Source organism: Periplaneta americana, chromosome 15, assembly GCF_040183065.1.
Source record: "Periplaneta americana isolate PAMFEO1 chromosome 15, P.americana_PAMFEO1_priV1, whole genome shotgun sequence".
Classification (NCBI taxonomy): Eukaryota; Metazoa; Arthropoda; class Insecta; order Blattodea; family Blattidae; genus Periplaneta; species Periplaneta americana.
This window is the reverse complement of record NC_091131.1, coordinates 12398898-12419799: the sequence shown is the minus strand read 5'-3', so window position 1 is coordinate 12419799 and position 20902 is coordinate 12398898. Positions and strand designations below refer to the sequence as shown.

The following is a 20902-nucleotide window of genomic DNA, read 5'->3' as shown; positions in this document are numbered from 1 at the left end:
CTTTGTTTGAACTGTTGCCCCTAGCATCGTCGCCCGTCTTGGAGGCACTCTGGTACAGCTGCTGGAGGTGAGCCCTGATGTGATCCTTGCCTTGCATAGGATCCACAATTTCCTGCACTTCTACTGTTTTATATTTGCTAGATTTCTGCAACAAAGAATGTATTGTTATAGAAAGCACGCATAATAATCCTCTTTAAAATTAGCAATAGATTAAGGGATTACATCAACCTTAGGGGGTCAAAGAAATTAATTCTTCATCTTTCTTAGCTTTATTAATTTAATATGAACTTTTAGCTTTATGTCCGTGAAAGAAATTTTAAGATATCTATAAAATTCAACAATCTACGCATTAAAATGTCCTGCCATGAAAACACAATACCAGCCAGCAATCTGTACGTTCATCACTAATTTTCTGAAAATGTCATCGTCTTCCTAACAGGTATTAGGCCGAGTGGCCTGTTACAGTCTCAAACTAGAATTTTCAGTCCATCTCTTCTTCGGACGACCCAGAGATCTTTTGCCATGCGGATGGTAATGAAACAGTGCTTTTGGAATTCTGCATCGATTCATTCGTTCGAGATGACCCTTCCACTGAAATTGATATTTGCTGATGAACTGTATAATGGGTTCTATTTGAAGTTCTTGCATTATGTCCTCATTTTTTTTTATGATCCCAGCGAGTATATCCAGCTGTTGCTCTCATAAACCTCATCTCACTTGCTGTTATTCTACTGACATCTTTATTCTTCACAGACCACACTTCACTACCATAGCTTAATACTGGCTGTGCTAAGGTTTTATACAAGCCTATTCTTGTGTGTCTTTGTACTAGTGAAGGTTTCATGATTTTATTAATGATCCCCATTGTTTTATTATATTTACATATTTTTTCAGCAATATCTACTTCATCATAAGGTGGTAGTGTATAGCCAAGGTAAGTGAAAGTATTTACTCTTTCTATTATTTTATTATTCGAACAGATTTTACTTGGTAAAGAGAATTTCCCACAAAATGACATGATTTTCGTTTTTTCAATATTAGTTTCCATGTTATATTTTTCACTGACCATATTTAAATTGTGTACTGAATATTGTAAATCATCTTCAGTTGATGCTATGAGAACTAGATCATCAGCGAAATATAAAGCATCAAGCTGCAAATTTCGATTAATTGGAATAAATCCATGGCGTGTCTGTCGCCAATCTTGAACGATTCTGTTTATGTATGTAATGAACAGAAGTGGTGAAAGATCACAGCCTTGTCGTACTCCACTATAAATGGGTCGCCATTGTGAAAGTTTATTGTTGCTTCGAATAGCTATGATGGTTGTTTTATATATGTTGTAAATATTTTGTGTAATCTGTTGAGGTACTTGATCATCTGCCAAAATCTGAAGTAATTTATTCCGATTAACTTTATCAAAAGCCTTTTTAAAGTCAATGAATGTATTTTTCAAAACTGTTTAGTTCATCACTGATTATAAATTAGTAAATAGTAACAGGTTATCAAATAGATGTGGCCTCTTGAAGAAATCCTATACTGAAAGGAGGAAATCACAATTTCCATTATATCAATTTTTATAAAAATTATTTCTATATTAATTAATTATGTTTTTTATAAAATTCAACCAATATTTATTCAGTAGGCTTTGTATGGATTCTAGCCACTTAAATTACAATTCTCTACACTTTTTCTTATGATGGTGAGACAGGATCTTGGTATATTTCTGGCATAAGGGGATCGGGAACCTCCTATCTTAACACATGCTAAATTAGTAGTGATATTTACTGTACATTTTCTCTAACACTGCTCGCAGTAGAGCAATGAAACTTTTACAGCTAATTTCTGACACTCTTATAAGTAATTTGATGGAAGAGTTTCCAAGAATAACAATATTTGATAAATTTATGAATTCTTTCGTAAATATGAAAATTTTTATCTCATTTTTTGCTATATTTTTCAAGAAACCTGCCTTAAAAACTATTATTCTTAAAAACCCCTGTGTCTAACCACTAGAAGCTGAGATATGGTACACATTATAGAGAAAAATACGAACTTACGGAAAATGGCTGCCAAAGTTATCAGAAAACTCCAGCTGCATAATCCTCGTCTTAGATAAAAACTTAAAAAATATATTTCCATAATAACAATGTGCATAAAGGATATACTGTTGGAATGGGTCTTGATCTTGAGCCTTGGCCAGGCAATAGATGTTTACCGCTTCACAGGTTGCTCCTAATGCCGTATCTGGGTTGCCAGAGACCGAATTCAGCTTCGTCAGCTCAAATAGGATGAGGGAAGGAATGAGACCAGAAATTTGATCAGTGATTCTGGCGTAAGATGGGCTGGAAATGAGACCTGATCAAGAGTCTCGAACAAGCATTGAGTGCTAGTTGCTTTTCAAACTGAATTGAACTGAACAAAAGAGAAAAAGGAGGGAAAAGCTATTTAAAAAGGTACACGTTATTTATTGCTGTTCTTCCAAGGGCTCTCGGGGCTCTCATATGTGAGCTCCTAGCCTGAAGTTCATTTGTGTCACTTTATTTTTTATGTAGATTATTTTACGACGCTGTATCAACATCTTACAAGCAAACGTTCTGATGGGGGCAGATAAAAAAGTAAAATTTTTTTTCTTCCACCATGTTAATAATGTCAAAAGAAGTGCTTATACAAATTTTGACCACTCGACCGCAATTACGAGGGCTGTAAAAAATAAGTTCGCCAGGGGCCGTTAACAGAAAAAAAACACAATTTCATTGGACAAATTTTTTTGAACGGACACAGCAATTGTTGAGCTATTTTTCAACATATTTTCCATTGGAATTGAAACATTTCTCATATCATGGGATCGACAGAGGGAGGTGCAGACGCAGTCAAACGCTGGTTCTGAGCTGAGGCGGCTGACTTCAACAACACAAAAATTGATCCCATGGTATGACAAATGTCTCAATTCCAGTGGGGGATATGTTGACAAATAGCCCAACAATTGCTGTATCTGTTTCAATAAATATTTCTATGCAATTTTGTTTTTTTCTATAAACGGCCCCAGGGAAAATCACTTTCTGGACGGCCTCGTAATTGCGATCGAGTGGCCAAAATTTGTATAAGCACTTCTTTTGACATTATTAACATGGTGGAAGAAAAAAATTTTTCTTTTTTATCTGCTCCCATCAGAACGTTTGCTTATTAGATTATTTAGCGTCTGAATGAGATGGCGATAATGCTGGTGAAATGAGTCCAGGGTCCAGCACCGAAAGTTACCCAGCATTTGCTCAAATTGGGTTGAGGGAAAACCAAGGAAAAAACCTCAATCAGGTAACTTGCCCCGACCGGGATTCGAACCCGGGCCACTTGGTTTCGCGGCCAGACGCGCTAACAGTTACTCCACAGGTGTAGACGTGTCACTTTGTTCACACTATACAAATAAATGAATAAATAAATAAATAAATAAATGGATCAGATGAGGGTGGTGCCAAAGTGAAATTAAAATGGCAGGCAGAATAATTATCTCGTGCCTCCATGTTAATTTGTGTATCCGTACACTTTATTAGAACCAGGTACCCAGCTATGAAGCCATTAGTCCTGTTAACTACCAGTATGTTTATTTCTCCTGTTAAAGATAGCGCCAGCTGGCTACGGACTGGAAGGTCCGGGGTTCGATCCCGAGTGGTGACGGGATTTTTTCTCGTTGCCAAACTTTCAGAACGGCGCCAAGGTTCACTCAGCCTCCTATAAAATTGAGTACCGGGTCTTTCCCGGGGGTAAAAGGCGGTCAGAGCGTGGTGCCGACCACACCACCTCATTCTAGTGCCGAGGTCAGGGAAAGCATGGGGCTGTACCTCCATGCCCCCAAAGTGCCTTCGATTTAATCCGTATTAATTAATAACATCCTAGCCACACCTTCCGGTACAACCACTTTGTTACGACTTATCTCAATGGCATGTGACGGGGATACCTTTACCTTTTTTTTTTACCTTTTAAAGATAGCGCTTCTCAAAGAGAAAAGCGGAGCACTAACCGTGGTCTGAGGGTTGATGAGGGCGGACCGCCAAGAGGACAGCCACTTGCCCCCTGGAGTGTCGGCCACCGTGTCCGGCACAGCTACGGGCTGCACCACGAGTGCAGGGCGCACCACCTGCCGCCGCTTCTTGCTGTCCGCTGCTGGGCCGATCGCCTGCGTGTTGCTCTGGGGGCCCAGCTCTAGCAGCACCTGGAAGTCAGCGTGGTTGCCCAGCCTGAAGCCAACGCCCATACGCGAATCCGTTCCTGCACCAAACACAACAGAACAGAGTGCTTAAAATTCCCTCAATGATTTACCACAGTCTACTATATACAGTCGCGAAGCTTGAGGTGTTTTTTTTGCAAATCTCGTGATAAAGCGCTCCAAACGGTTAGCAACTAGAAACAATAGACTGTCCATGGTCGACTTTGGACTGTATCGTATTTCTATCGAGTGCTAGCTCGTTGCGTATTTCACATTGATGCTTGTGAAATGTTCGTTATTGGTTATAATGAAAATGTTAATGGCTAAAATATAATAATTGGAATAATAATATGGGACAAGGATGAGACGTTTGTAGTGCTATAAATTGTAGCAACAGTAAGAGAAAGAGGCCAGAGTTATCCTTTTTCCGATTTCCGAAAGATTCAGAAAAGTTCCTGGGTTTCCATAAGAATGCTGTGCAGAAACAAAACTGTTAATTTGAAGTTCTTTGTGACTGTTAGAATACATTATATCCTTAAATTTCACAATGAAATGTTTCAGTCTAACCGAAAGGACATTAGATACCGGTTAAAGTTCTGTCACTTAGGCTGCTAAATTTCCAGAGAAATAAAGGTTAGGTCTACTTTTTTTTCAGAGGATATATTTTTAATTGTAGCTATTAATTTTGTTATTATTTTTATGTGTTATTTTACTAAAGACGTAGAAAAATTAAGTTTGGTTTAATGAAATTTATTGATCACGTTTTATTTTCAATTCTGGTGGGATTATTATTGCTTAGGCCTACCTTTTTCTTCAAAGGATATGTTTTTAATTATAGCTGTTAATTTTGTTATTTTTATTTGTTGCTTTACTAGACACGTAGAAGAACTCTGTTGCAATAAAATTTATTGATCACGTTTTATTTACAATTCTGGTGTGATTATTATTGCTTAACCTCATCCCACTTTGTTAACTACGTAAGTATACACTACAAGCAGGCCTACCGGTACGCGTAAGTTACTCCAATTAATTCATATTTCCATTATTATTGTTGTAAAGAGAAATGTAAATTAATATTTATTGGTTTCATAGTTAATTATCGCTATAATCTTGAATGAGTGAAGCTATTATAGTACATTTCAGTTCGTTTTGCACAAACAAAAATTATATTAACTTATTTCTTGCAGGTATCTTCGAGTTTATGGTGGAATTTAATATACTTCATTAAAATAATAAATTAACTTTATGCATTTAATATTTCAATAATGGAAGGAAGGTGTTAATTTTTCCAAAAGAACACGACAACGAAAGTGTAACATATTTTGTCGGCTGCTAGGATAGAGATCTGCGATGATGAGGCGATAGTAGCGATCCTAGTGGTGGGCAACTACCCATGTTTGCATTTTTACTACATATTGAGCTTCGCGACTGTATATAGTAGACTGTGGATTTACTTCATTTTTACTTTACTAGTATACGTGGTACAATGCTCCTCAGTGGCGGCTCATGGATATTAATCATGGAGGAGCTCAGTTGATACATTTTATAGTTTTCTGCCCAAGCCAGTTCTTTCACTGCAAACCCAGCATTCTCCAATCTTCCCTATTTTCCGCCTTTCTCTTTGTCTACTGATGCAATGTCGAAACTACGAAATACTTTTTTTTTTTTCGCAGACCATTTTTGGCTCAAAAAAATGCAACAATACCTCGAGCTTGCAAAACAAGCGCTTAAAATTTTGTTAGCATTTGCAAACAATACACCAATGTATTTGCGGAGGAATTGCTGATATTTACGGCCATCATGCACTCAGCTGTGCGAGGAGCAAGGGTCGCATTCCCAGACATACATCACTCAATGATATCGTTAAAAGATCTCTGACTTCTTGTGGCATCCCGTCTCTTTTGGAACCACCAGGTATTAGTCGCGCGGATGGTAAACGACCCGATGGTCTCACCTTAATTCCATGGTCTAGAGTAAAATCTTTAATTTGGGACTCCACTTGCGTTGACACTCTAGCTCCATCTCACTTACCGAATACCTCCAGACGCGCAGCACCTGCTGCTGAATTAGCCGTGAAGAAGAAAGTCAATAAATATGCTCATTTTTTAGACAATTACATCTTTGTCCCATTTGCTGTGGAGACCTTCGGTCCTTGGAGTCATGACGCTAAAGTTTTGGTATCTCAAATCGGCCAAATTTTTATCTCCATTACTCGTGATCGCCGTTGCACTACTTATTTGCGTCAACGTTTAAGTATTGCTATTCAACGCGGAAATGCAATGAGCGTTTTGGGTACTCTTCCAGAGTCCAGCCCTTTGGACGTACGTTTTCTCCTTAAAATTTATTACCTCTATGTAAATGTTTATATTTATGTTTTTATGTATGTGTAATTGTAACGGTGAAAATATTGTTAATCAAATAATTTTTTATTTATTTTTTTTTTCATAAGTGTAGGCCTAAATTATTTTTGGGAGTGTTTTTTGTAAGTAATTTTATGAGGTTGTTATTGATATGCTGATAAATTATTTTAATATGCTTCTTAAATTGATATTGTATCCCAATTTGCAAACTCGTATTTACGCAAAATAATTTTCCAGTCTATGATTGCCATCAAAACAAAAGCGAAAAATCTCCTTGAAATTTAAATTGATGTCACTGTGTGTGTTTCAAGTATAGAGTTCAGATTGGAAAAGCTACTTTCTTAAGAGAGGGCGATGGGTGAAATTTCTATTTTCTACATTTTTCAAGCTACGAGATTACTACAAAATTCAAGGAAGAATCATACAGTATTAAAAACCCCAAACGTTAAAAACAGATATAGAATTTAAGTGAAAAGCGAAAAGTGATGTCATACCTTTTTTGATTGGTGGAATATTTGAATATATAACCGACAGAATTGAAGGCAGTTCATCTGGAATGATCAGTGTATTCACACCTGTAACAAAGGAATTGTATTAGTGGTACAACATCAGCAAAACTCAATAATAATAATAATAATAATAATAATAATAATAATAATAATAATAAAAGCTTCCAATAAGTACAGATACGTAAAAAAAGATGGAAAGATGACACAGAGGTAGAATATTCAAGAACAAATAAAACGCCTATGTTGGGAGAAAGAAGAGAAAGCAAATTACTATACAAGGTGATTCAGGAGGAGTTCCTGCGTCATATCACGTGACCTCTAGAAAGCCAGCGGATTGTTCAAATGGATATAAGACACTTTGAAAATAAATGCACATTGGAGTTAAGTCACTTTGAAAATAAACGACTATTTCAGATATCTGTTAACAGTATTAACATGTAATATAAGACGTGTTGAGACTGAAACGTTTGCTATAAAATGAAGTAATCTATAGACTAACCTATTTTATGAAAGCAAAAAATGAAAAATAATTAGTTTTGGATTTACTTCACTTTAGAAATAAAATTTTCTATTAAAGAAATGATACTTCTGAATAGTACATTTTCTATTTGTAATATTCTTTTGCCCTTTAAACTAAAAAAAAAAAGACTTTTAGAAACAACTTCAAATTAGTGTAACTTAACTTTGAAAGCATCGAGAATAGGATCCATGTATATAGCTATGACTTTCGCTCGAAATTTCTTCGGAAATAAGCTCCTAAGTGATGGTAACTCCTCCTGAATCTATATAATAATAATAATAATCTATATATATATTTTTTATACGTATAGTTTAACAATAAATTACATTGTTACACTTACATGATATCAGCAGCAGTAAATAGCAGCAATGGGTAACAACGGACATCGTTGCAAAATATATTTACGTCACTGCAGGTCAGGCTTTCAATGCTAACTGGAAGGACAATGCATTTCCTGTAAACATATCGATCAATATTAATGCAAAAGAGAGAATAAGAAATGGTGCATTGTTTAGAAGAGTGGACTTTTTTCAGTGTTGTTACTGAATACGGAATTCACGTCATCTTTTTTTTTTTTTTTCAGACGAACAAAAAATGGGACAAGAAAGGTACTCTATAGTCCGAATCAGCTTACTTAATAGCCCAAGGGTGAAACCTAACCATTTCCCCCCTATTACTGTATAATATGCTAGTGGATTATAGTGATTTTCTAGATGTCAGGTTGAATTTTCTTTTACCAACTCTGTTTTGAATTTCGTGTACTGACAAATACGAAAACTGGCAATTATTTTCTAATTGTTATGTTGGCAGCAATAATTTTGGTTTGCAGTAAAGGAAAGTGATTAAATGGAAGTAACTAGTTTGTAAAATTTGAACGTAATTAATAATTAATTAGCATTAATTAGCTTACTTATTACCCTGAAAGTGAAACCTAACCATTTTTCCCCTATTACTGCGTAATATGCTAGTGGATTATAGTGATTTTCTAGATGTCTGGTTGGATTTTCTTTTACCAACTTTGTTTTTAATTTCGAGTACTGGCAAATACGAAAACTGGCAATTATTTTCTAACTGTTATGTTGGCAGCAATAATTTTGGTTTGCAGTAAAGGAAACTGATTAAGTGGAAGTAACTAGCTTGTGAAATTTGAACGTAATTAATAATTAATTATTAATACCGGTATTAATATTTTGGCGAATCCTCGGACCTCACCTCATCTCACTACATCTCGCCAAAATATTGTAAAAAATTGCACAAAATTGTAAAATTTGTAGAAAATTACTAAATTGTAAAACTGTAAAAGTTGTAATTGTAATATTGTAAAATTTTGTCTTGTTCCACATCTTAAAACTTCATTGTTCATGTAAGATCTATGGAATAAAATAAATGAATGAAATGAATGAATATCAATATCAATAGCCTACATAATTCAGTTGTGTTGCGTTATGATTCCAATTCAACACTGTTTTCAGATACGTGTAATTAAATAAGATATAGCTTATAGATCTACTTGGTATTAAACATATGAGTCCATGAGGAAATGCTAATTTTATTCACACTTATCACAGAACTGTTGAGGACCTCTTTGGTAATTCCTACCTCATCAGCAACAGCGGAACGTTGTTTCTAAATGTTTAAGCGAATCAAAACGCATCTCCGACTTACCGTGATCCAGAGGAGGTTGAACCATGTATAAGGGGCAATCAACAAGTTTCCGGACTGTCGTCAACAGGTAACACACAGGACATGGGAAATGGAGAATTTATCTAGAACCTTAGAAACGCCTGAAATCTATACTAAATGCATCGTTTCAAAGGCAGAGAAGAAGACTAACCATAAAGTATTATGGAGATATTCCAGGAAAAATTGTACTAGATTCTTGACATATTTACACAAAATCACGTGTAGAAGCTCAGTTCTTAAAGACAATCTGAATATGTTAGACTGACTCAACACGCAAGGATGGAAGCAATGATTTTCAATGACACGCACATGTATTTATTTATTTAATGTTATTTTACGACGCTGTTTCAACTTCTAGGTTATTTAGCGTCTGGATGATATGATAGTTATAATGCCGGTGAAATGAGTCCGGGGTTTCCAGCACCGAAAATTACCCAGCATTTGCTCGTATTGGGTTGAGGGAAAACCCCGAAAAAAAACCCCAACCAGGTAACTTGCCCCGACCGGGATTCGAACCCGGGCCACCTGGTTTCGCGGCCAGACGCGCTGACCGTTACTCCACAGGTGTGAACAAGCGCATGTATGTTTAAATACAAGTGCAGTTCGGAAATACATTGATTGCAACTCTTATGTGTGGTAAAGTTTATAACTAATGAATATCGACCTACAATCTTCGGAAAGTTGTAAACACATAGGCCTTTGTATGTTGTATATTAATACCACATTTTCAGTTGAAATACAGTGTAGCACCACATTGATTTAAATGCTAAAATTTATATTTTGTTATATTAGCCTCCTTAATTATTACACAAGAAAATGTCATTAAAGTCTTTTGCAGATAAAACAATTCTACATCCAGTCATACCATTAAAACAATTTTTGGCTGGGGATAAAAAAAAATACAAAATACTTCCGCCACAGTAACTGCACTAATTTTTAATGCATGCTAATCATAGTTGGCCATGGATTAGTAAAAACAATTTTTTTGTTGTTGTTGGTAACTCTATAGCATCTATTAGATGCTTTATGGTTATGCTAACAGATCTCCATCTGTTACTTGTCAACAATGTGACGCTGAAACGTGTGTTCAGATTACTGCCCAGCGACAGTCCTGATGTATTTTATATTTTTGATGATTGGTTAATTAATATTAACCCGGCACACTAACATTCATACAAATTTCCAGACTCTAGACACCCAGGTAATTTTTCTTCTTCAAGAAAAATTCACTGAGAGCCGAACCCGGGACCTCCAGATCTGTAAGCCAGCATGCTAACCAACAGACCACGGAAACAGTCTGAAAACAATTGAGTGCAAAGATATTGTTGTGTATGGTTCATTTGTTAATCTGTAAAAAATGAATTCACATTCATGTCAAATTCATTTGTTTCTCTTTTAAATTCTATCATAACTGGTTGATTCCCTTGGATCCTAGACTATTTTGTTTTAAACTCTTAATATCAGTTATCCATGACCTACTGTAATTAAATTTTCATTAAAGATGGTTATAATTACTTTTTAATTTTAATTAATTCCAAACACACTCATAATCAAAATATTAATTTAATAAAACAAATGGGCACAGACTTTTTTTCTCTACAAAAAACTTTAATGACATTTTCTTCTGTAATAATATTATTAGGGGAGCTAATATAACAAAATATAAATTTAAGCATTGAAATTCCTATGGTGCGTGTTCCAAGCCTGTACGTGAATAAACATTCTTAAAATAACAAATAGAAGTAATAAAAAGTAAATTGCATTTATTAATAACAATAATATTGTATCATCCCTTGCTGACTTTCTTTTGTTCACTAAATTTATAGTTTTAAGCTAGTTGATAGTGTAACATACTTCATCCTATTCATCACAGGTATGGTAAGACTTGAAAATTCCACACGAGAAAATTCTTACCTCCCAAACAAATTACGTTATTGCGCCATTGAGTGGAGGGCTCACATTCCTAGACATAATGGCTCGGTTAGAAAAGCCAACGTACTATGGTAGGAACGATCATGATTTTAAAATCAAATGTAGGAAACAGAAAACGGATGTAGGTAAATTCTCATTTTTAAATATGAACTATAAATGATTGGAATGACCTACCTGCAGCGGTCTTTGAGGGCTGTCCTTCCTTAAGGAGATTCAAGAATAACTTAAAAAGTTGTGTATAAAGTGCAAATTAAATTAAGGTGACATTTAACATATAATTTTTTAATGCGGCATGTATTTATTTAACCTGACGAGTTACTCCCTTGGTTTGAATTGTAAATTATTTAAAAATAGCGTGTAAGAGGGCCTTAGACTAGAAATGTTTAGTTTAAATGTAGTTCTGTTTATAAGTATGCATAAGGGTGTAATTATTTGTCTTATTTGAACTGTTGTATCAGTGAAGCGAGGTGAGTCAGTGAAGTTATGGTTTTACAGTTCAGTGGATAGTTCCGATCAGTGATAATTTATAGCGTCAATGAAATGTGTCCTCAAGTGTCAGTGAAATGTGTCCTCAAGTGTCAGTGAAACGTGTCCTCAGGTGTCAGTGAAATGCGTCATAGTGCCACTACAGTGAGTGAGATGAGAGTAAAGTGAAAGACTATTGAAACTTATGTAGGGCATATACATATGTAGGTTGTATTGTAAAATTAGGTATTTTATGTATTATTATCAATTGTAATTATTGTGTTCAATTGTATTGTGTATTCTTATTGTATTGTGCACATAATTGTATTGTGTATTGTATAATTGTATTGTGTATTGTAAATTTTATTGTGTATTGTTTATGATTTTATTGTGTATTGTTTATCATTTTATTGTGTATTGTTTATATTGTGTATACCACTGCCACCGGGTGCTTGCCCACTTGCAGTGTAAATAAATACATTAATACATAACATGGCCAACAATGAACAAGTTTATATATAAATGCACGTTTAACGAGTTTAATATAAGGTTTGTTCCAGCACGGTTCGGAATCGATCTGAACTGCCTGGTCATGCGCAGTAGCTCAATGTGCGTTCCAACAAGACTAGAACTGATTTCGAACCGATACTGAACTGCCAGTTCCCTGTTCCAACGTGCTTTAGAACTCGTACGCAACGAGTGAAATTGGTTCTCGATTAAGAGCAGGAACTGGGAATTCCGTTGACGCATGCGCAGATGGTTTAATCTGAAGTTTTGGTTAAAATGCTTCGAGACTGAGCAGGTTAAAAAAAGTCGATCATGAGTGATTTGGAAGGTGATAGTGATATATTTTATGACGAATTAAGTTCGGGAGATGAATATAATTTTAATATGAGAAGAAACTCAGAAGGCCGTGAAAGAAGAGTTCAAGAAACGTACCAACAACGTAATATCCCGAACTAGTTCCGACACCGTACACAACTGGCGCATGCGTCGAAAGAAGTTCGGTATTAGGCCCGCAACACACTTGCAGAGTTTTCGCCAGCGAGAAATGTGTTGCGAGAAAATTAAACAATTGATAACATGGATTCAAATGGACGTCCACACACTGGAAGAGATTCTCGTTCGAGGCAAAAACCCCGCGCGAGTTTCTCGCTGGAATCGGTAGCTCAGCGAATTTTCTTGACACATTTATCAAAGATGTTTGACATTTATACTCTTTATGACGATTGAATGTAGAAAAAGATATCACAGGTGGTGCTGAATTGTATTATTTTTATTTGAAAATGAGGAAAGATGGCTGATAATTGCAGTCAGAAACTTATCGAACTTGTACGATGTCACCCGTAGGCCTATTTATATGATACACGGGGTGAAAACTATAAAAACACGAAACTTAGAGAAGAAATCTGGAGAGAAATATCAGATTATCTGAAAATAAATAGGGCTATATTTTATTTTGATGAGATTTAATAGTATTATATGTCTTAACAGTTTATATAATTTAAATCAGAACATAGCAAAGAATCCTCTATCATATCATGAATGGAAAAAAAAACTGTGGTCCATTCAACCTGAAATAATGCCTAAACGTACCATCATTCAAATCGAAACCAGTGTCCGAAACTCGCCCCTGTGATTTTCAGACATTTATGGCTTTAATTTTAGGCCTACTTTTTCTTTTCATGAACAAAATATGTTCATGTAACTCCATTTCCTCATCATCTGAATACTCAGATTCAACATAGCGTTCGTACGTAATTTGTAAAGTACGACAATATACTTACAGGTTATACGATAATATACGTAAATACATAACCTATAATATTTCCCCCAACGAGTGACTACTATAATCATAAAAATGCTTTCTGCATGAAGGCAGTGCATAGATGATCATAGCGAGGTGTGATCTGTGATAGCGAGAACTCGCCAAGTGTGTGGAGGAAGGCTCTTCGCCTCTTTTTCGCAACACATTTCTCGCTATACTAAAAGCCAGGTTATGAACCGACTAAACAGGAAGTAGTTGGCAGGGCGAGAGAAAAGTGCGGGTTAGAGGGGTAGAGCGTATTCCGAATCTCACCGGTGAGCAATCCGATGGCATCACGGTGTTCCGAATTCCACCGATGACGTCATTGATGCTTCACCAGTGTCGCACCGGTGCCATCAACTTGCAGAGGTGGTGGCAGTCTCCATCAGTGAATCTGATTGGTTCTTGTATAGGGCGGGAATTAGCAGACGAATGACATCGTGCACTGTTGTGTCATGGCGGTGTGTTCTGCTTTAGTTCTGCTGTATTGTTTGTAATGAGCACGACGTAAAAACAATATGTTAATGGCTTATGAGCGAACATGTCAACGGACCAGTTATTACTACCGGTTCAAGAAATAAATTGTTTATGCTATCTTTTCTTAGAACGAGATGGGAGTACGAAAATTTCGCAAAAATTTGCTAGCGTAGCACAGACAACAACTTGTACAGTCGCCATGACAGCATCGATTCTTCCAGCAGTTTTGTTCCTTATTTCGCTGCAACCGTGACATCATTGATGCCACCGGACCGGTGAGATTCGGAATACGCTGGTAGCCTGTACAGCGATGACACGTTGAGTGTGGGGGGTTGGAGGGGAATGGAAGACCCGAGCTTTTCATTGGACCTCACGTGAAAACGTCGTCTGCTAACGAAAATCTGGCAACGGAATCACGGAGACAGTGTAGCCAAACTTCTACAGTTCATTTGCAGTACCACGTGCATTACGAGTCGCATTTCGTACCAGTACCAGCGTCATTAGATCGCGCTTTCTTAAAACAGTAATTTTAATTACTAATATTGTTGATAGTGTTATCGAGAACTATATACAGTAGTTATTTTAATATCTGTGACAAACGGTGAACACGCTTTGAATCTCGCGCCACTATGTGGCAACATAACTCAGAAAGAGAGCAACAGAACGTTGCTTCCGGTTTAGTCGGTTCATAACTTGGCATTTAGTATAGCGAAAACTCTTCATGTGTGTTACGGGCCTTAGTTCGGAATGCGTTCTGAATTGATTGCTGGAACAAACCTATAGCAATAAAAAGATTCAAAATGGATATAGCAATTCCTTTGTTTTTTTAGAGCTTTGAACATGTGTTTATGTTAGGCAATTGTCAAGATGGCCATGACTAGATCATGATAATCATGTGACTACCATTCGCGCCATAGCCTGTCTTTTTCGTTAGCCACGGTGGAGGGTTGACTTCGTAGAGCCGATTCGATGTTGGCACACATTCATTTACCATAGTCAGTGTAATGTATGTATCTGCTTGTTTTTCCTCGACCTTGTGCCTTGAAACTTTCAGTGCTGATATGATAACGTTGGAGTTAAAGATTAATTATACCTCTAGACCTGTCGCAACGTCATTAGAGTGTGTCAAAAGTAAAACCAATCGGTCTGAGTTAACTGTTTTTTTTTACAGATAGTAGCAGATCGCACTATATATGAAGCAATCTACTGCACAATATATTACATAGATGATGAAAAGAAGTTGCTCTTTTTTTCTGAAATTGCATTACCTATTACTGGTAGTGTAAAGTTACACAACACAGAACTGCACGCATTGTATTCTTCACCTGACATAATTAGGAACATTAAATCCAGACGTTTGAGATGGGCAGGGCATGTAGCACGTATGGGTGAATTCAGGAATGCATATAGAGTGTTAGTTGGAAGATTTTAGTGAAAAAGACCTTTGGAGAAGCTCAGACGTAGATGGGAGGATAATATTAAAATGGATTTAAGGGAGGTGGGATATTATGGTAGGGAGTGGATTAATCTTGCTCAGAATAGGGACCAATGGCGGGCTTATGTGAGGGCGGCAATGAACCTTCGGATTCTTTAAAAGCCATTTGTAAGTAATAAGCTGTAGTAACATATCGTAATAGTAGTAGAAAGTAAAAGTAACAGTAGCAGCAGTGTTAGTAGTAGTAGTAATAGTAGTAGTAGTAGTAGTAGTGGTGGTAGTAGTAGTAGTAGTAGTGGTGGTAGTAGTAGTAGTAGTAGTAGTAGTAGTGGTGGTAGTAGTAGTAGTAGTAGTAGTGGTGGTAGTAGTAGTAGTAGTAGTAGTAGTAGTGGTAGTAGTAGTAGTAGTAGTGGTGGTGGTAGTAGTAGTAGTAGTAGTGGTGGTAGTAGTAGTAGTAGTAGTAGTGGTGGTAGTAGTAGTAGTAGTAGTGGTGGTGGTAGTAGTAGTAGTAGTAGTAGTAGTGGTGGTAGTAGTAGTAGTAGTAGTAGTGGTAGTAGTAGTAGTAGTAGTAGTGGTGGTAGTAGTAGTAGTAGTAGTAGTAGTGGTGGTGGTAGTAGTAGTAGTAGTAGTAGTGGTGGTAGTAGTAGTAGTAGTAGTGGTGGTAGTAGTAGTAGTAGTAGTGGTGGTAGTAGTAGTAGTAGTAGTGGTGGTAGTAGTAGTAGTAGTAGTGGTGGTAGTAGTAGTAGTAGTAGTAGTAGTGGTGGTAGTAGTAGTAGTAGTAGTAGTAGTAGTGGTGGTAGTAGTAGTAGTAGTAGTAGTAGTAGTGGTGGTAGTAGTAGTAGTAGTAGTAGTAGTGGTGGTAGTAGTAGTAGTAGTAGTAGTGGTGGTGGTAGTAGTAGTAGTGGTGGTAGTAGTAGTAGTAGTGGTAGTAGTAGTAGTAGTAGTGGTGGTAGTAGTAGTGGTGGTAGTAGTAGTAGTAGTGGTAGTAGTAGTAGTGGTGGTAGTAGTAGTAGTAATGGTGGTAGTAGTAGTAGTAGTGGTGGTAGTAGTAGTAGTAGTAGTGGTGGTAGTAGTAGTAGTAGTAGTAGTGGTGGTAGTAGTAGTAGTAGTAGTGGTGGTAGTAGTAGTAGTAGTAGTAGTGGTGGTGGTGGTGGTAGTAGTAGTAGTAGTAGTAGTGGTGGTGGTAGTAGTAGTAGTAGTAGTAGTAGTAGTGGTAGTAGTAGTAGTAGTAGTGGTGGTGGTAGTAGTAGTAGTAGTAGTAGTGGTAGTAGTAGTAGTAGTGGTAGTAGTAGTAGTAGTAGTAGTGGTGGTAGTAGTAGTAGTAGTAGTAGTAGTAGTGGTGGTGGTAGTAGTAGTAGTAGTAGTAGTGGTGGTAGTAGTAGTAATAGTAGTGGTGGTAGTAGTAGTAGTAGTAGTAGTAGTGGTGGTGGTAGTAGTAGTAGTAGTAGTGGTGGTAGTAGTAGTAGTAGTAGTAGTAGTGGTGGTAGTAGTAGTAGTAGTAGTAGTAGTAGTGGTGGTAGTAGTAGTAGTAGTAGTATTGGTAGTAGTAGTAGTAGTAGTAGTAGTAGTAGTGGTGGTGGTAGTAGTAGTAGTAGTAGTAGTGGTAGTAGTAGTAGTAGTAGTAGTAGTAGTAGTAGTAGTAGCAATGATATTCGTTACAATTTCAAACATCTGATTGATGTCATATTGATGTGTGAATCATTTCGATTATCAATTGCATTGTTGTCTGAAGACTAGGCCTCATGGAATGAGGCTCTGCTTTATTAAATTTATAAGTGGGGAGTATGAAGACAGAAATGAAAAGAAATAAGAAACTTTTATTTCAAATCGCAAACATCCTTGCAATCCCAACCATGCTCACAATAACAATCACAAAGAACATAAAATTGTTTCACGCAATTATAGGGATTCGATGAACTCTCTGTCACATTTTATACATTTTAGAGTATGAAATGTATTCTGCTTCAACGATCTTACTCCATCTTGTTAGTCCATGAACAGAGTTCATCTATTTCATGTAGGTTACCTCTATTGAATGGTAGTGCACGGAAATAAACTATAAACAAGAATTTGATTGGCAATGCGATAGAGAACTGAAATGTGTAGAACTTGTTAGAAAGTACCTGTCACCTACATGACACGGATTTTGGTTGTGGGTTAGACCACTATTGCTGGACACTGCTGCACTTGATAGGAACACGAACTTCAAGCAAAACAAACACACTTGAAAAGCTACATCCGGACAACTGCTTTCCATTTTGCTTGTCACTGGATTCAGCTCACTAGAAGTGGAGTTCTGTCCTGAATTTACAATTGCACAAACAAATATCAAGAAAAAGTTATTTCTAATTTCTTAAAGTTTTTTTTTAAATAAATATTTATGGGTCATCTTCAGAAATGGTCGTTGTTGGTCTTGGCGCCACTTGTTTTGTTTCCTGTGAGGGTGTGTTCCTGTGGTATAGTGTAGAGTCAAAGAGTATATGTGTTTTGAAGTTGAGTTGTGTGTTGAGAATTTCGTTGGAGTGTGTTTTTGTGTGTCTGTATATTTCATATTGTTCTACTGTGTTAGTTTCTGGCGTTTTTTGGTTGGATGTGCAGTATTTCCATGTCTGTGTTGATATCTCTGTGGGTGTAGTTAGCATTTGTTATGTGTTCTGCATATGTGGAGGTATTTTGTAATTTTGTTATGGCTGTGATGTGTTCTTTGTAACCTGTTTGAAACGATCTACCTGTTTGTCCTATGTAGAAGTTGTTGCAGGTGTTACATTTGAGTTTGTATACGCCTGTGTGGTTGTATTTGTTTGTTTGTGTTGTTTGTGTGTTGAGATGTTTTTGTAGAGTGTTATTTGTTCTGTATGGGATGTTGTAATTTAATTTCTTGAATGAGGTTGCAATTTTGTGTGTGTTTTTTGTTTTCGTATGTTAGTGTGATGTATTTTTGTGTTCTTGTGTTTGTGATGTATATAATTTAAAAACTGCTTGTGACAACAATGTTTAACGGAAAACTGTGTAACGTCTTCAGAAATTTCAACCCACAGAAATTTAAACTACATTCTAGTGAATATTAGGATTAGATATTTGCTTAGGCTATAATATAGCATACATTTCATGAAACTTATTAATAAAAATATAAGATTGTATTTTAGTATTTTAATTAAAACTCACTGCATTTCATTCATTCATGTGTATAACTTATAAAACTTTGTACAGATTTGCTGAATATATAGATTTGTTAAATTGTATTAATTTCATAACTGACACGTAAGACTAATTCAATAGAAAACTTCATTAATCTATATCATATAATTATTATTATTATTATTATTATTATTATTATTATTATTATTATTAGCCTACTATTATGTATTTATAACCCTAACATACCTATCTCAGGTAAAATAGGGTTCTCTGTAAAACTGGAGTATAATAAATAAATAAAGTTAATCCATAGCGCTAACATCCCAAGAAGGATCAAGACTGATTAGCGGGAAAGTTGTGTGATGGTGTCATTATAATAGGAATGAACAAAAGAACAGCTTGTGGATTTGGCACCGCCAATTTCAGCTAACACTAAGAACTCACACACTCTGTTACCAAGTATTGCCACCACAAATAGATGTACTCTTGGTAAATTATTGAATTCTGCCTTCCTGAATCCTTAATTAAAAGTCGCTTTGGTTTCGGACAAAAAAAAAACACAGCTGCTTTTAAGGGCCCCAAACACGCAACGATTTAACTGGAGGTAAGTCTGAATTGGATAATTGTCCATACATCCTCCTAGACTCATAGTTCATCAAGAAGCCGTAAGACTTTAACAGTCAATTATATCCCAGAGTCCGTGGATACCCAGAGTAACACAATCGGCCGCCATTGTTATTCCATTTCAACACGCATGGGAAATGAACATTTAAAGTAAAACTCAATTTAGGCCAATGTCCGTGTCCCTTAAAATTAAGAATATATGACTATGATTTAGGCTACATAAGCTACACTCATTCCCTGTACAACTGTATACGTCAAATAGCCCGCGCTGGAATAACAATGGCTGATTTGTCGACATTTCCGACGCAGAGGACTGCGGTACTCTGAATATCCACGGAGAACTCTGCTATATCCCATAAAGAAAAGCAATCATTCGAGAAATGCTATTCCTCCATGGTTCTGCTTTCATTTGTTCGCGATTCCTTGGCGTCATTCTGAACTAGCAAATCTGTAGTTTCTTTGTTGTAATTTATAATTGAACATAGATCATACACAAACAGCGTGTTATTGGAATATATTTTTGATTTTCCATAAGCACGGAAAATATTAATTTATATAAATTCATGAGAATAGTTCCTTAAATCTGAACTTTCATAGTTTACCCCCATTTCGCTACAGAGAAGTACGAAATGTAACAATGAAATCACAGTCTACTATATACAGTCACGAAGCTTAGGTTTTGAGGGTGCTAGAAACAATAGACTGTGACGGTACTATTTTGCATTGCCTGTAATGAGGCGATATTAGCGATCCTGGTGGTGCGCAACTATCTAATGTTTGCATATTTACTACGTATTGAGCTTCGCGACTGTATATACTAGACTGTGATGAAATCTCGACCAGATGCTTGCAGTAACTTTTGTTTCTATGTTTACTTTTTCTGTCACTTAATTTGGAGAGCGCAACAGTCGGAAAATTTCAAGCAGTCGCAGAAATCTGGAGACTTGTCTCAAGACCAAAAGTCTTGATACTTTTCGCCCATACACGAGGTGATTTGTCTGCGAATTTAGGTATGGACAGACTTAGCTCCAGGTAAGTTTTTGCGTGTATGGGGCCCCTTTAAACGTAGAACTACTATGTGCTATTAAAAGTAACGAACTATGTTCTGTTCTCCATTTAATTGCTCTATTGTAAACAATAAAAATAAAAGAATAACTACAAAAATCTGAATAACAGAAACATCTGAAAACCACTTCATGTCAAAGCCACCTATATTATTTACAACAGTTCTATTTCCACTACACACTAAACAGAATTTCCACTCTAGCGCACAGCTTTTAACAAGGCTCTGTACACTCGTTTCGTTCCACTTCCAACTTATGTAGTCTTTAGTAATCCTTGTACCCTCGGCCACCCTCTTAAGGTAAGCGTTCACTACATCGTATCGCACTCCTCGTACGAATCGCACGCAACGGATATTTTAAGTGCAGTGCGTTCACTGTAACGGCTCCACCTCATCGCCTCATCGGATTCCCCTATCAGCTGTTTAGAACATGACGTCGTACGATATTGACATTGCTGAAAGCAGAGGAGTTGAGGTTAGGTCTATTAATTATGACTGTTAACGAATAAGAATTTGTAATTGCTTCATGCGTCTTAATTGAAGAGGAAGAAACGAAAGAAATATTGGTTACATAATATATATGTAAGAAATGACTTGATTATTGTAATGGGAACGCCTCAAATTACATAATTCTTCGCAATTTTCTACAAGCGAAATAAGTTTTCCGTCTGCCATTTTGGCGCGA

At 36.4% G+C, this 20902-nt stretch overlaps 1 protein-coding gene across 3 annotated transcripts in view; it reads right to left on the bottom strand.

Annotated features, from left to right (window-relative positions):
* The window catches only part of snsl (snustorr snarlik), a 154719-nt gene that overhangs the window by 1451 nt on the left and 132366 nt on the right, over positions 1–20902 (bottom strand). For all 3 annotated transcript variants that reach the window (XM_069846695.1, XM_069846694.1, XM_069846696.1), the window contains exons 2-5: positions 7934–8047; positions 7059–7139; positions 4019–4266; positions 1–145 (exon numbers count right to left, since the gene is read on the bottom strand). The exon at positions 1–145 is cut by the window's left edge and continues 1451 nt beyond it. In XM_069846695.1, coding sequence (XP_069702796.1) covers positions 1–145; positions 4019–4266; positions 7059–7139; positions 7934–7979 — 520 coding nt within the window. In that variant the 5' untranslated portion in view covers positions 7980–8047. The remainder of the gene's footprint in view (positions 146–4018; positions 4267–7058; positions 7140–7933; positions 8048–20902) is intronic.